At 41.2% G+C, this 17476-nt stretch overlaps 1 protein-coding gene across 5 annotated transcripts in view; it reads left to right on the forward strand.

The window, feature by feature from the left end:
• The window catches only part of CADPS2 (calcium dependent secretion activator 2), a 1072621-nt gene that overhangs the window by 423583 nt on the left and 631562 nt on the right, over positions 1–17476 (forward strand). For all 5 annotated transcript variants that reach the window (XM_073619790.1, XM_073619788.1, XM_073619789.1 and 2 more), the window contains exons 10-13: positions 1017–1125; positions 1251–1454; positions 4051–4187; positions 8684–8871. In XM_073619790.1, the coding sequence (XP_073475891.1) occupies positions 1017–1125; positions 1251–1454; positions 4051–4187; positions 8684–8871 (638 nt within the window). The remainder of the gene's footprint in view (positions 1–1016; positions 1126–1250; positions 1455–4050; positions 4188–8683; positions 8872–17476) is intronic.

Here is a 17476-nt window from a genome sequence, read left to right on the forward strand (position 1 = left end):
TTAACAAGCAAAGAAGTAACATAAGCTGATGATTTAGAACAGTTCCTGCGGTGCACACACTTATAACTGCCTCTGGTATAGTTATCTGTGAACCGCCGCAGTGTTAGCTCTTAGTGAAGTATAGGCTTGAGGCCTGCTTAAACTCAGTCTATTTGAATGAGACCTCTCTGCGGAACTGCAGGTCTCAGCAACACTGTGGTATGAGTCTAAATGTGTTAAATGCGTTAAATAACTTCTGGGCATCCACCCTCTCACCACACCGGGCCTGGAAAGTTGGATGCTTCCGCTCCACAAGATCTCAATATATTTGCTGCGGCCATGCCGTCATGCTGCTCCATTCTACAAGATGACCAGGAGTCCTCAGTTACCTCTGTCAGGTATCTCTGGATCCTTCCCGATCCGACCACACTGCTGCTCCAGCACGCTGTGGTGTAAACTTCTCCTCTGGCTTCAAGTCCGCTCCGCACGATGTAGGCCGCGGCCCTGTGGGACACACATGGCTCCCTGCAGGCAGGCCATGCATCCCAGGAACAAGAGAAAGAAAATGGCCGTGCTGGGCCTTTTATATCCTACCCAGCATGCAGTTCTGCCACTTAGTGTTCATGGGTAGCTGAGTGGGCATTGTGGGTAGGTAAGTCCTTTCACAAAGTAAATAATTAAGTCACTTCCTGTTAGGCTATGTGAAGTCTCTAAGATTAAACAAAGTCACCAAAAGCATATATCTTCTGGCCACTAGAGGGAGCCAAATACCAATTAATAGCATTGTCTATTAGTTAACATTACATAGCAAAAATGCCAGCGCTACATATGTAAATCTCGATTTGAACATAAATGCAAATCCTTGTACAGATAAAATAGCATGCACTGTTAGTATTTTAGTTTTGTATTTGCTGTCTGCCTGGACATTCACCTTAATGTAAGTTTTAATGGAGTCCATATTTCCTTACAAATATGTTTTTGATTTACAGGAATTTGTCATGTTTTTTTAGCATTTTGCCATTTTTTGCCTGTTTTAGGTAAGCCAATACACATTTGCAATGTGTAGCTACAGGGAGAAGAAAGCTGAGCCCCAGGAACTGATGCAACTTGAAGGATACACAGTGGATTACACCGATCCTCAGTCAGGTATTGGGTCACTTGCTTCCGCCATCTTTGTCCATTAGTTGTTGTGTAAGTGCAATACCATAACTATTCACGTTGTTAATTATTACAGTTAAAAGTCAGTTTGTTGTGTTGCTCTACTTTATTAGGTCTCCAGGGTGGTCGGTGGTTTTTTAATGCAGTGAAAGAAGGGGACACTGTGAGATTTGCCAGTGATGATGAACAAGACCGAGTACTGTGGGTACAAGCAATGTACAGAGCAACAGGACAGTCCTACAAACCCATTGTTTCCAACCATGCTCAGAAGTCAAATTCAAGAGCAATAAATGCTCATATGGAAGTTCCTCAACCAAGTAAGTTTTTTTTTTTTTTTTTAATGTTGAGCCAATGGTATTGATGTTCTCTTCCAGATAGTCATGTGCCATTATAAAGGAAAGATATAAATGTACCCCTTGGAGTCCTTCACTTTTATGTCATTGGGTAACTTGTATCAGTTTCAGGAGCAGGTGGGCAATACACTGTCAGAACGTTTCTCACATAAACCTAAATTACTGCTTGTAAATAATTCTAGATGAAATCTTGTCTTAAAGTAACTAGCATCAATTTTGAGCCTCTGCTATAATTCACTGATATTTTATTTCAGCCAGCGAAATTAAATGCCTTTTTCTTCAAGTGGCATCTGCGTTTAAAATGCTGCTTATCTACCACTTTTATCCCAATTAAAAATGCTCTTTGAAATCAATAAAAGATAAAAAATTGGAAGTTACCATCCACCCCCTGTCAAGATGTAAGGGAAACATTTACATTTTTCTCACTTGTTTTATAGCTTTCACTTAGGGCTTGTTTATAAGACAGTAAATGTAACAGTTCACAAACATACACAGAAGGTGCATCTTCCTGGTCCATGTGTTTAAAGTTACTGGGAATGATTCTCCTGCAGTGAATGTTTGCAAAATTCCAGGGAATATCCGATTGCCTGGTGGAGGATCAGGAAGGAATTTGTTCCCCCACTGGAGCAAAGGTCTTAATTTAAGTGGCTTTCACTTGAAAAAAAAAAATTGCTGGCAGGTATGAAGCGCAGACACCTTGAGGTGCACATTTATATCTGCGGCAACTTTCATTGGCCACTTTACACTCAAATGCCAAATTAGTTAGAAACAAGCAAACCTCCGAGACTACAAGCAAGTGCCTTTGCCCCAGTCTGAGCTCTACCTTATGGTGACCATGTAAGGCTTGTATCGAATAAAAAATACATTTGATAATATAATATTAATTACAGAGCAACATTAATTTGTGTTTTTTAAATCTGCCTTGAATTCAGCTTTCAGTGACAAAATTGCTTTAAAATTGACACAGTGTTTAATTCCTATTTTATTTAGACTTTTACCACTTATTAAAGCTATTTGTGTATGTTTTAGTTGACTAGTAGTGAGTCGGTTCTTTGGTAGAACAGATGTGCGCCAGTCATATTTCTGTGGATAGCACAAAATGTTTTTCGACTCACCCTGTTTAACTGTACTCACCCTGTTTAACTGTGTTCCAACTTTGGACACCTGAAAATATAAATACACTATATGTACATCTTTTTTTCCTGAAATACTTACTGTATTTTCAGGTTGGTCATAATTAATTTTGTAAGGATTATACTGTTGTTTTGATTTTATGTTACACCTAATGTATCTCTTGTGCAGTATTGATTAGATCTCCACAGTTCCTACTGTGCTTCTATTTTGCATTTACCTTGCAGAGTCTGTCAGATGAATGTGACTTTTGATTTGAAAGTGCAAAGCTGAGTGATCTTATATAGTAGTATCTGAAGCTGCACTTCTTTCAGCTTGAATGAAATAATTCTTCCGTCTGCAAATCTAGTTGGCTGTTGAACTTGACACAGATCAATATAATCTGGGGTTAAATTCCTCAATGTGACTGATTATGTTAGCATCATGGCCACAGATCAATATGGAGTTTTATGAGGGACCAGATTCTGTAATTGGCTTTGATCAATAAGTCTTTGTCTTGCTCTCTTTAGAACCCTCAAGTTAGTAGCCTGTCGTATGTTTAAAGTACATTTAGGACAGTACATTTGCAGTAACTAACATAAAAGATAGACATTTAAATTTTAAAGAGCCAAAGGCCCCATTGTATGGGGCCATTTTGAGTAGATTGCTCACCCAAAATGAACCTTGGTATCAAACTGAGCTAGTGTTCTGTTGGATAGCTAAATTCTCTTGGCTTTTGATGTCTGTACATGATAGATGATTCACATGGATGTTTTTAACAAAACATAGCATTAACGAAAGCAATCATAAGAGCTCGCCTTCTGATAGACCCGCGGGGTCTAAAGGCGTTGAAAGATGCATCTGTGAAGAATATGCTTGTCCTTCGACTGCCATTTAGGACATTGTAGTATGAAGGAGATCGGTATTGTCAGCCACATACTGCTCTGTTTTCTTTTGCCATTTTTGCTTGAAGGTTATAAATACTTGTTCTTGTTGCTATATGCAACACTTCCCATTACTCTACCAAGGTTTGTCTCATTAAAAGCATAGCACAAAACAAAGACTGAAAGTGACCTACCTTTTACTGACATGTTCATTTCTGCTCTAGTTTGCCATTTGAAAAATAGATTGCTAGTTGTGATGAATGTGTATTTCTATGTCGCTGTTTGTAATGCTGTAGCTACATTCCCTGGAAGAACAATGGAAGGGTGGAAATGTGCAATATAGTAGAGCTTTTTTTCTGACCATTTTCTATTTAGACTGGATGTTTGCTAAGTGCTTTGAAATTCACCAAGGTCATATCATCAAGCCGTCAGTGATTTAAGCTCAAGTCTGTGTGTTGATCACTTTTTGAAATGAAGTGTGGATAGAAAAAACTGTAAATATAATATATCATTGCTGTGTGTTGCTAAGAGTAGCTTGCTATGTACGTTGCCTTTTCTTTCTGCAGACACAGATCGTGGCCAGAGACATGGAATGGATGAGTTTATTTCTGCTAATCCCTGCAGATATGACCATGCTTCCCTTTTTAAAGTACTTCAGCAGCAGACATTGGAACACCGACTAAATGATTCTTATTCTTGTCTGGTGAGTATTAGAATGTATGTAGGCTTAGTGCAGTGAAGTGTGAAATCGTTGTTAAAAAGTGGCAGTTCTTTCCAAACTCATTTTGTAAGTGTGCTTGGATTTGGGATAAAGGATTTCAATCGATTGCTCTCAAATTTGAAAATTATACACGTGAAGATTGCTGCTGTGTCACTCAATAGCAGGAGAACGAGCTCTGACCATCTCAGAAATGTGGCTTAAAAGCTTTCCAAAGAGAGAATCACAACTGAAAGCTTACTAAAGGTGGGAGACTCCACTGTGGGGTTTTGCGACACCAGCATGTTCCTGAAAGGATCTCATATCTTGGTATGATGTAATTGTGAGTTGCGTTAGGTCACAGAAAAGTAGTTTAAATGATAACTTTGGAATAATACACATTTCAGATGGTTCATACAAAGAGACTGAATCTAATAATGAAATCATTTTATACAAATGAATTGAGGAAAGTTTGTTCTGCCCTGGATACTTTAATGTGTCATATGTTAGAAAATGAAAAAAATAAATTTTATTCATTCACAAATGTGCCCAGTTATTGGCTATTACTCCTAAGCATAGATTCATTTGCAGACGGTTTCATACATTTGCTGTCAGTTTAAGTTGTTTTAAATTTTATTAGGAGGTGAAACTTTGTAAGCCTTTTTTAGGCCTTTAATTCCATGAAATGCATTTTTATTTTCATTACTCTGTGTTAGACAATAAATGTAATTGAATTCGATTCTCCTAAATCTGTAAATGTTTAGTAGTTCTATAAACATTTTTTTAAGCTTAAAGATGGTTGACAAAATATTATATTGTCATTAAAAAAAGAGGAACAGGACAGTAAAATATGGACCTGAGACAAACTTAGAAACCCCATAAAAACAACAGTGCCTCCAGTATCATGCTTTATGTTCCAGAACAGTGCTGTTTCCATGGGTTTCCAGTTTTTTTCTTAACCATTTAAAGTGTTGATCCTTCATGTCTATAGCACCCTTAAATACAGTTGTGCTCATAAGTTTACATACCCTAGCAGAATTTATGATTTCTTGGCCATTTTTCAGAGAATATTATTATTATTATTATTATTATTATTATTATTATTATACGAGATTTATATAGCGCCAACAGTTTACTCAGCGCTTTACAATGTATAAGGGGGACAACACAATTACAGTACAGTTCAATACAAAAGGTACAGGAGGGCCCTGCTCGTAGAGCTTACATTCTAAAGGGAGGGGGTGGTGGTACAAAAGGTAATAGCTGCAAAGAATGATTTGATGGGGGTGGCTCAGGGACAGTTATGTGGGTGCGGGATAGGCTTCCCTGAATAAATGAGTTTTCAAGGATCTCCTAAAGGTGGACAGGGTAGGGGCTGATCGGACATACTGGGGCAGGGAATTCCAGAGGATGGGAGAGGCTCTGGAGAAGTCCTGAAGGCGAGCATGGGAGGAGGTAACAAGGGAGCTAGAGAGCAGGAGGTCCTGGGAGGAGCGGAGGGGGCGATTTGGGCGATATCTGCAGATGAGGTTGGTGATGTAGATGGGGGCGATGTTGTGAATGGCCTTGTATGTTATGGTTAGCATTTTGAATTTTATACGGTGGGGTAGGGGAAGCCAGTGAAGGGATTGGCAGAGAGGAGCAGCAGTCATGGATCGATTAGTGAGGTGTATTAGTCTAGCAGCAGCATTCATAATAGACTGAAGGGGGGATAGCCTGCTTAAGGATAGGCCATTAAGGAGAGAGTTGCAATAGTCGAGGCGGGAAATAATCAAGGAGTGAATAAGTTGTTTTGTAGTGTCATTAGTCAGGAAGGGTCGAATTCTGGAGATGTTGCGGAGGTTAAGGCGGCAGGATTTAGCCAGTGATTGGATATGGGGGCTGAAGGAGAGGTCAGAGTCAAGGATTACACCCAGGACTCTGGCATGTGTGGAGGGACCAATGGTTGTGTTGTTGATATTAATGGTGAAGTCACAGGAGGGGGACCGGGAAGGAGGAAATATAACAAGCTCAGTTTTAGAAAGATTAAGTTTGAGGAAGTGGTGTGACATCCATACCGATATGTCATTCAGCAAGTTTGAGATCCGTGAGGAGATAGTGGGGGTGAGTTGGGGAGTGGAGAGATAGATCTGTGTGTCATCGGCATAGAGATGGTATTGGAAGCCATGGGAGGTGATCAACTGGCCCAGGGAAGAGGTATAGAGTGAGAAAAGGAGAGGCCCAAGGACGGAGCCTTGGGGTACCCCAACAGAAAGAGGAAGGGGAGCGGAGGAGATGGAGTTGTAAGTGACGCTGAAAGTGCGCTGAGATAGGTAGGAGGAGAACCAGGATAATGCAGAATCACGGAGGCCAAGGGAGTGTAATTTGCTGAGGAGCAGCAGGTGGTCAACTGTGTCAAAGGCAGCAGAGAGGTCTAAAAGTATGAGTATGGAGTAGTGGCCATTGGTTTTGGCAGTTATTAGGTCATTGGTGATTTTTAGTAGGGCAGTTTCAGTAGAATGTTGTAGGCGGAAGCCAGACTGTAGAATATGAATGACAACACAAAAACTTTTATTTCACTCATGGTTAGTGTTTGGCTGAAGCCATTTATTATGAATCAACTGTGTTTACTCTTTTTAAAACATAATGAAAAACAGAATCGACCCAAATGACCCTGATCAAAAGTTTACATACCCCGGTTCTTAATACCGTGTATTGCCCCCTTTAACATCAATGACAGCTTGAAGTCTTTTGTGGTATTTGTGGATGAGGCTCTTTATCTTCTCAGATAGTAAAGCTGCCCATTCCTTTTGGCAAAAAGCCTCCAGTTCCTGTAAATTCTTGGGCTGTCTTGCATGAACTGCACGTTTTGAGATCTCCCCAGAGTGGCTCAATGATATTGAGGTCAGGAGACTGAGATGGCCACTCCAGAACCTTCACTTTATTCTGCTGTAGACAATGACGGGTCGACTTGGCCTTGTGTTTTGGATCATTGTCATGTTGGAATGTCCAAGTACGTCCGATGCGCAGCTTCCTGGCTGATGAATGCAAATGTTCCTCCAGTATTTTTTGATAACATACTGCATTCATCTTGCCATCCGTTTTGACCAAATTTCCTGTGCCTTTGTAGCTTACACATTCCCAAAACATCAGCAATCCACCTCCGTGTTTCACAGTAGGAATGGTGTACTTTTTATCATATGTTGACTCTTCTGCAAATGAAGCGTTTATGGTTGTGGCTAAAAAGTTAAATTTTGGTCTCATCACTCCAAATGACTTTGTGCCAGAAGGTTTGAGGCTTGTCTCTGTGCTGTTTGGCATATTGTAAGCAGGGATACTTTGTGGCATTTGTGTAGTAATGGCTTTCTTCTGGCGACTCGACCATGCAGCCCATCTTTCTTCAAGTGCCTCCTTATTATGCATCTTCAAACAGCCACACCACATGTTTTCAGAGAGTATTTCACCTTACGTTATTTGTGGGTTTTTCTTTGCATCCCGAACAATTTTCCTGGCAGTTGTGGCTGAAATTTTAGTTGTTCTACCTGACCGTGGTTTGGTTTCAACAGAACCCCTCATTTTCCACTTCTTGATTAGCTTTTGAACATTGCTGATTGGCATTCTCAAGTTCTTGGATATCTTTCTATATCCCTTTCCTGTTTTATACAGTTCAACTACCTTTCCCACAGAACCTGTGACAATTCTTTTGCTTTCCCCATGAATCAGAATCCAGAAACGTCAGTGCAGCACTGGATGAAAGATCCCAGGGTCTGTCAGGAATCCAGAAACTCATTGACCTGTTATACACACGCACTAATTACAAGCAAACAGGTCACAGGTGAGGATGGCAACCTTTAATAGTCATTCAAACCCTTTTGTGTCAACTTGTGTGCAATGTTATCAGGCCAAAATCACCAGGTTATGTAAACTTTTGATCAGGGTCAATTGGGTAGTTTCTGTTGCCATTATGATTTAAAAAGAGTAAACACAGTTGACTGATAATAAGTGGCTTCAGCCAAACACTAACTATGAGGGAAAAAAGTTTTTGTGTTGTTATTCATATTCTCTGAAAAATGGCCAAGAAATCATAAATTTTGCCAGAGAGGAATTAGAATAACTAAGATTTTTATTGCTGTTTGTGTCCTGGTTAGTGAGATTCACCCTCACTATTTCTCCAGTTTACTGTTATCATTGAAAGTAAAAGAGAATCCCAAATTCCGGATTGTCTCTAATACAGTAATAGATGAGAAAACATCCAATGGGGACAATAGTTCTGGTGACCTGGAGGATTCCCTTAATTTTTAGGCATTTCCTCTTGCTTCCTGTTTTGGCTATGGGATAGGAAGTGAAGATAAATCTCCCCAATGAAACACAAATGACAAAAACTGGCAGGGGTATAAACTCTCCATTACTCTATCCAAGATGAAAATAACGCTTTGCCTATACTTCTATTTTAACAAATATCACAGTTGTTGACTTTCTATCATATTTCTGTTTACTGTTTTATTCTTTTCCTTTATGTTTAGGGCTGGTTTAGTCCTGGCCAGGTCTTTGTTTTAGATGAGTACTGTGCTCGATATGGTGTTCGTGGCTGCCATCGACATCTCTGCTATCTGAAGGAGCTGATTGAACATGCTGAAACTGGGTCTGTCATTGACCCAACGTTGCTTCATTATAGCTTTGCCTTCTGTGCCTCTCATGTTCATGGAAACAGGTACCTATTATTATTATTATTATTATACAGGATTTATATAGCGCCAACAGTTTAAGCAGCGCTTTACAATATAAAAGGGAGACAATACAGTTATAATACAATAAGATACAAGAGGATTAAGAAGAGCTTACAATCTAATAGAGTGGGGCAGGTGGTACAAAAGGTTGTAACTGTGGGGAATGAGCTGATGGAAGTGGTAAAAGATTAGTTAGAGACATTATAGGCTTTCCTGAAGAGATGAGTTTTCAGGGATCGCCTGAAGGTAGCAAGAGTAGGGGATAGCCGGACAGGTGGAGGTAGCAAGTTCCAGAGGATAGGCTCTGGAGAAATCCTGGAGACGAGTATGAGAAGAGGAGATGAGAGAACTTGAGAGTAGGAGGTCTTGAGAAGAGCGGAGAGGACAATTTGGGTGATATTTGGAGACAAGATTGGTGATGTAGCTTGGAGCAGAGTTGTAAATGGCTTTGTATTTTGTGGTTAGTATTTTGAATTTAATTCGCTGGGTGATTGGGAGCCAGTGTAGGGATTGGAGGAGAGGGTTGGCAGACACTGAGCGGTTGGTAAGGTGGATAAGTCTGGCAGCAGCATTCATGATAGACTGAAGAGGGGATAGCCTATGGAAAGGCTGGCCAATGAGAAGGGAGTTGCAATAGTCAAGGCGAGAGATAACAAGGGAGTGAATGAGGAGATTGGTGGTTTCATTTGTAAAAAAGGGGCAAATTCTAGAGATGTTACAAAGGTGAATTCTACAAACTTTTGACAACGATTGGATTTGAGGCTGAAATGACAAGTCAGAATCTAGGATTACACCTAGTACCCTGGCGTGAGGGGAGGGACTGATGGTTGCATTGTTGATTTTGATGGAAAAGGCGTGGAGGGGGGCACAGGCGGGGAGGAATATTAATAGCTCAGTTTTAGAGAGATTTAGTTTAAGGAAGCGGTGCGACATCCATGCTGATATGTCAGTTAGTAAGTTAGTAATGTGAGAGGAGACTGAAGGAGTGAGGTGAGGAGTAGACAGATTTTGGTGTCATCTGCGTATAAGTGGTACTGGAAGCCGTGGGCGGTTATTAAGTGACCAAGGGAGGAGGTGTAGGTAGAGAAGAGAAGGGGTCCAAGAACAGAGCCTTGGGGAACCCCCACAGAAAGGGGCAATGGAGAGGAGAAGACAGAGTTGTAGGTGACACTGAAGGAGAGCTGTGATAAATAGGCAGAGAACCAGGATAGAGCAGAATCTCGGAGGCCAAGGGAATGTAGTTTATTGAGAAGGAGTGGGTCATCAACAGTATCAAAAGCTGCAGAGAGGTCAATTAGTAGGAGTATGGAGTACTGGCTGTTGGTTTTAGAAGTTAGTAAATCGTTAGTGAGTTTTAGTAAGGCAGTTTCTGTGGAGTGCTGTGAGCGAAAGCCAGGCTGTAAAGGGTCAAGGAGGTTATTTTCACTGAGGGTAGGAGCTAAGATGGTTGTAGATTAAGCGTTCTAGAAGTTTAGAGGTAAATGGGAGCAATGAGATGGGTCTTAAGTTGTTCAGGTTGGTAGGGTCCAGTGAGGGCTTTTTAAGTATGGGAGTGATCTGCGCATGTTTTAGAGGTGAGAGGAAGGTGCCACTAGAGAGGGAGAGATTGAAGATGTGAGAGAGGGAGCATAGGATAGAAGAAGAGGGTGACCGTAGTAGTTGTGAGGGAACAGGATCCAGGGGACAATTGGTTAAGTGGACATCTGAGAAGTTTTGTAACCGTTTCAGTAGTAGCCAATTCAAAAGAGGAGAGTGTTGAATGTGCTGTTAGGCAAGGTATTTTGGGCGGGGAAGATGTACGAACAGTAGAGGTATCCTCACAAATTGCATCAATCTTGTCTTTGAAGTGATTGGCAATCTCTTGGGTAGTGATTTAGTGGGTAGAGGGGGTGGGGGACGAAGCAGAGAGTTAAAGGTTGAGAAGAGCCGACAGGGACTGGATGACAAGGAATTAATAAGAGAGACAAAGTAGGCTTGTTTGGCAGCATGGAGGCATGAATTGTATTTTAGAAGGGCAGATTTATATAGGGTGAAGTCTTGCAGGCATTTGGTTTTAGGCCACAGTTGTTTAAGAGCACGGCAATGTCTCTTGAGATTTCTAGTGTTGTCAGTTTGCCAGGGTTGTAACGGTCGGGGCCTGATTCTGCGTGTGGTTATAGGAGCAAGTGCATCTAGTGATGATGAGAGTGAACTGTTGTAGACAGAGGTGGCCAGGTCAGGACAGGGCAGGGGAGAGATTATGTCATATAGGTGGTCAGTAGCAGAATAGAATAGAGAAGAGAAGGGTTAAAGTGGCGAAGGTTTCTACAAGTAATTGTTTGCTGCTTGGAGGGATGGGTGGTTGGAGGCAAGGATACAGTGAAAGTAATGAGGTTGTGATCAGAAAGAGTAAAGGAGGTGTTGGTGAGGTTACCAGGGTTGCAGAGATGGGAGAATACAAGGTCAAGGGTATTACCATTGAAGTGAGTGGAAGTATGTGTCCATTGGGTTAGGTCAAAAGATGAGGTTAAGTCAAGAAGTTTAGCTGTAGTTGGGCTGTTAACATTGACAGGAATGTTGAAGTCACCAAGAACGATAGTGGGTTTTTCAGAGGAGAGAAAGTAGGGTAGCCAGGCATCAAAGTCATCAAGAAAGCGCGATACCGGCCCAGGAGGCCGATAAATTGCTGCAATCAGCGAAATGGGAGAAAACAGACTAATACAGTGCATCTCGAAAAGAAGAGAGAGATAGAGAGGGAGGGACAGGAAGGACTTGGAAGGTGCTTTGTGGGGGGATAGAAGGAAGCCAACTCCACCTCCTTTCTTTCTGTTGGCTCTGGGGGAGTTAGTCCAATGGAGACCACCATGGGAGAGGGCAGCAGGAGATGCTGAGTCAAAATTTTGAAGCCAGGTTTCTGTTATGGCGAGTATGTTAAAGCCATGAGAGATGAAGAGGTCATGTACAGATGTTAGCTTGTTACAGATGGAGCGGGCGTTCCAAAGGGCGCATGAGATTGGTGGGCTGCTTTGAGGAAGCAGGGGGATAGAAGTTAAACTGAGTGGATTGTGGTGGTTGCCAGAGGGGGAGGGGTATTGAATATGTGGCTTGCAGTTGGTTAATGGCGGACCAGGATTAGGAGAAATGTCACCTGAGACTAAGAGAAGGAGGAGGGCAAGAAAGGCAAGATGGGAGTGGGATGTGCATGAGCGCACGTGTCTAGTGGCCCTGGTGTTTATGTCAGCATGTGGATGCAGCAAATGCATGAGATGATGGGTGCCATAGTAGGGAGAGGGTAGGAGTGAGGGTGATATGTGCATGCTGCAGGGAAGAGAGTAGGGGTAGAGGAAAGATAGTTTGAGGATAGAAGACACCAGTGTGAGTAGGAAAAGAATAAGGAGCATGTTAGTGGATAGAGAGTGGGAAACTGACTTTATATAAAATAAATATCAAAAGCTGGAACTCAAAAGAGTTCTTGTTGTATCTTCATCCAGCTTTAGTTCTCCTGCTTTCGTTAAACTGCGTCGGTGAAACTGCGCATCACTCGTGACAGAGCCATGATGTCTGCGCCTTGCCCCTGTCTGCGCCACCACATAGGATGCTTTAAATTTATAGGGGGACTAAGCAGGCATGCTTTTCTCAGATGGTCATTATTGGGTCTGATTTGAGACACCTGAATATGAGAGAGGAGATGGCCAATACCAGACCAGCTACAGACACAGGCTAGGGCCGTAAAGCTAATTACCTCTCTTGATCACTCAGCCAAATGGGGTTGAGAATCAATCACCAGTAATATTGCTATTGCAGTGGGGCTGGTTTAGAGCTAGCATTAAATATAGAAGTTTACAGATATGGCAGCAGAAGACATTTACCAAAAATGTTAAAGCAATGTCAGTTCGGTAGAGATGTACAGATGGATAAAAGATGTTTACCAAAAATGTTAAAGCAATGTCACCAATGTCAGTTCAGTAGAGATGTACAGATAGATAAAAGATGTTTACCTGTAAAAGAGCAGAGAAGACATGATCAGAATTGATCACTGCGTCGGTGAAACTGCGCATCACTCGTGACAGCCACTCAGGACAGAGCCATGATGTCTGCGCCTTGCACCTACAATACAGAATTTTGTTTGTGGCAATTTATAGATGATTAGACATGATAACAACTAACAAGTACATTGCTAGAGTTGGTTATAATGTATAGGGCTTTAGGTTCTTTGCTTACTTAAATCCTAACATAATTGTGATGTATACTTTAACACAAGACAACATCAGAGCATGGTTATTTACAGAGTATTGATATCTGCAAAACATAAAATCCAATTTACTGGCATTTTGCTGCTGAAAGGAAAGAATAATAGATTACATCACTACATTATAGCAATCCCTATGCAAAAGCTTGGAGCCTGCTTATGTGTGTTTTGCATGCGGTTTTCGTGATATATTGGGATTAAAAACAATTAAAGTTTAACAGGGTCTGAAAACACATCATATATGTGCTTTCATGCATTGCCCTTAACCTCTGTGGCCCTCAAAGTGCATGAAAAAAACCATACATGACCTATTTTCAAAAATGCGCTGCGGCACAGCACACACATCCATCTCTATCTATAGAGCCCTGTTCACACACTTGTATTTTAACATTTATGTGGGAAAGAGCTAGAATGCTTGTCTCATCAAAGGCAATGTTATAGACAGAGCCTGTTCACATTTGTGCACTGCGGATCGTTTTGGAAAAATACGCAGAGCCATGTTTTTATCTTCTTTCGTTAATTTTGAGGCCTATAGAAGTCAATGGCAATGCATACAAAAATTAATGTATTATGTGTTTCAGCCTCTAGTTAAGAGAAGTATGGCCAAAGCTTTTTGACCATGCTTCTCCTGGGGATCACAGAACTGCACTTACATTCCTGTGCCCCAGGTTCGAAAGCCTGCTGTTGGCTGACCTCATAGAGCTGGACCAGGCTCTGCTGTGATCCTAACTATATTGCTGGGATCCACCCAGATGCCTGACGTGCAGCTAGCTAAGCTTCTCAGCACGATGCTGAGAGCCTGAGCTAGCCATTCCTGTCCCCTCCACAGCTCAACATTCCAGCGAGTGCTGGAAGGCAGAGCAGAGAGTCGGTGACTGACTCGCTGAAGACCAAGAAGTGAGTAATCGCTCAGTTCTCAGTGTAGAGTCGGCACAGTTCTCAGTGTAGAGAGGAACAGCTGCATCATCAGATCAATGCTGCAGCCATCTAGGGTAAGTATAAATGTTTTTGTTTTTTTTTGTAAACCCGCACTTTTCTTTTAGAAGCTCAAATAGTTTTTATTGGCCTTCATGTTTATGCATCAAAAAATGCACATCGACCTATGTGCAAAATATCTATTGAAAGACATTAATATTATTATTATACAGGATTTATATAGCGTCAACAGTTTGCACAGCGCTTTACAAAACAAAGGTAGACAGTACAGTTACAATACAAGTCAATACAGGAGGAATCAGAGGGCCCTGCTCGTTAGAGCTTACAATCTAAAAGGGAAGGTAAAGTGAAACAAAAGGTAATAACTGTGGAGGATGAGCTGTTGGAGAAAATTAAAATACAGTTGTTTAGGTGTGGGTAGCATAGGCTTTTCTGAAGAGGGTTTTCAGGGATCGTTTAAAAGCTAATAGAGTAGGAGATAATTGGACAGACATTGTCTTTGACGCATTTTAGTGTTTTCCAGTGCGTGCGTTAAAACGTGAATGTGTGACCAGCGCCTACTTGCTCTAGTGAGAGACCCCTTAAAATAGAGGTTTACTGATGTATGACAGAAATGCTTTGTAGAATAAAAGCTTTTATGATTAAGCTTTGTTTTGACTTTGTGAATAAATGTTTATGATTAAGGGCCCTTTCACACGGACGTGTTCATGTACGGGCTCTGCTTTGCTCAGCAGGGATCGCTCCGTCGATCCCTGCTGAGCAGGCAGATGACAGGTCCGTCCCTGCACACTGTGCAGGGACGGACCTGTCAGAGCACTGCTCTCCTCTATGGGGGATCGGATGAAGACGGACCGTAGAGTCCGTTTTCATCCGATCCACCAAACGCATGGATAAATAGGGTTTCCATCCGTCACACTTTAGCAGATCGGAGCAGGTCGAATGTCAGCCGACATGTCATCATTGACATCTGTTGTTCCATAGACCTGTATAGAGCGTCTGTTCAGGTCCGCCTAAAAAAACTGACAGGTGGACCTGAACGGTCCGCCCGTGTAAAAGGGGCCTAAGGCCTCTTGCATACTGCAGCTTAGTACTTATTTTGTTTTTTTCAACTGAGCTAAAATATAGCCCATTCATTGTAATGTGCCTATGCACACAGGCGCGTAAACCAGCGCTATGCAATCTTTAGTAAAACAAAATATATATTCTTTTTTGGTCAGTAATTTATGCCTTATTCGCGTAAATGCACACAAATAGCCATTTACATATTGTACAGAATGAAAATGCAAGAATAAGTTTTCGTGCGAAAATGCACGCAAAATTGCGCAACTGCATATACGCAAAAATGTGCGCAAATAAGTACAAATACATACAAAAAAAAGTCTGAAAAAGTAGATGCTCAAATAGGAGTATCACGTGCAAGAGGTCTATGTGTGTATATAGTGTAATGATGATGCGTTCTGGGCACACCAAAACTGTGTTAGATGACACAGGACAGCTATGTTGTTCAAAATTCAAAAGTCAGTTATGACATTTTGTTACAGTAAGACACATAACAGCAGTGATTCCCTTTCCATAATCCCAGGACGTGCATCTCCTATAATGACAACCTCTTCGTTGCATTTCAAACATCTTTATCAGCCTGTTGATAGACACAGTAGAACCTATTGGCCAATATCAAAGTCAAAGCATTGCAAATAGATAACCTTTTGATTTAGGCATTATAAACCCCCTGACAGTAAATAACACAATACACATCTCAGTCTCACTCTGATACCCAGCTCGTGGTCAGACTTGTCCTGATACCCCTATCTATACAAAAATGTTTTGCCCTTCATTTCTATTTTAAATTGAATGGGTTGTTTTTCAAGGCGATCATTTACAATCACTTTAAAAGAGAAGTAGAGGTTTTATTTTTATTTTTTTTAGAATCATACTTACCTCGGTGGATGCAGCATCGGTCCCACAGCGCCTCTACACTGAGAACCGAGTGATCAAACGCCGCCGATTGCTCGGTTTTCAGAGCTCTCCGAGCAGAGAGCTGCAGACTGCCAGTCACAGCTCTTTGCTCTGCCCCTCCTGGCTCATTGGAGCTCTGGGCTGTGGAGGGGGCAGGAGCAGCCGGGTGTCAGTCCAGGGACCTGGCGGATCCAGACTTTACTGTTGCGATGATGCAGTGCCTGGACTGATATCCGTGACTTCAGTCTGCTCTCTGCTGCAAACAGGTCACAGGAGTGCAAAACGAACTACACTCCTGTGATCCATAGGAAAAGTACAGCCAATGAGCTTTGGCTGGACTTCTCTTTTAAGTAATTGCTAATATAAAGCAAGTAAACAATCCTAGCTAATCACCCGTCGTAAATGATTTAGCTGGAGTAATTAGCCAATATACATTTCTGTCTGTCTTCTTGAAGAATCAAAGCTTCGGTATATTGTATGTCATAACTCCTGAGATAATAATGCTGCCAGAATAAGAATTTATTTACCTGTATCAATTAATTAGCAGAATTTTAAGTCCAAATACCAGTTTATTAGAAGGCACTGGAGGCAAGATGGACACATTACCTCTTCTAGGTGAAATATAGATGAATTAACAAATTACACCAACACAAGACGGTACAGTGGGTGCATACATATTGGTATAAGATGCCACATCCTAATATTTATAGTGTGTGTATTGCATAGAATCATGGACTTTATAGGCACCAGTAATAAAAAAAAAAAATGAACCTTTTATTAGTAACAATTCACATATTAGTATAAAAACACATAAAAATTACTGCAAAATCATACAGTTTAGCATTGACATCTCCAGTTCTAACCATTGGATTAGACTCGTATCATATGGCGACAATGATAATAACTCTCAGCGAAGCTGGAGTAAATTAATGTAGTGATATGTAAGCTCTACATGGTTCGTGATGTACAGTTACAGTTCTTCAGGAGCTTGTTTTAATTTTTTCTATAATCAATATATCATTCAACAAAACTACAGATGGTAATTTCTCAGAGTAGGTAATGGAAGATAGGTAAAAAATTATTTTTAGCGGCTGTCAGCAGGATCACAGGCTTGAGATAGCATCTTACTTTGTAGCTTCGTGTGGTATAATTGAGTACAGTGGTACTGATGATTACAAAATTAATCATTCAATATTCCAATGAGTAAACTAAAAAAATCCGATAGTCACCATGAGATCCCCACAATGCATGCCATAACCGATCAAATAGACAAGCTCTCACATAGGCAATCTTGAACATGCCATGAAAATACTGAACCCGATCACAGGAGCAATGGTGGAGGTGTATGCAGGGCACATTACCTCTTCTAGGTGAAATAGCTATCGGATAGCTCTCATATCTGTATTCATTCAAATGGTAATTTCATGTTGGCCAAAATAATATAAAAGTTACCAGAATGCAACCTGTAA

Source organism: Aquarana catesbeiana, linkage group LG03, assembly GCF_042186555.1.
Source record: "Aquarana catesbeiana isolate 2022-GZ linkage group LG03, ASM4218655v1, whole genome shotgun sequence".
NCBI lineage: Eukaryota > Metazoa > Chordata > Amphibia > Anura > Ranidae > Aquarana > Aquarana catesbeiana.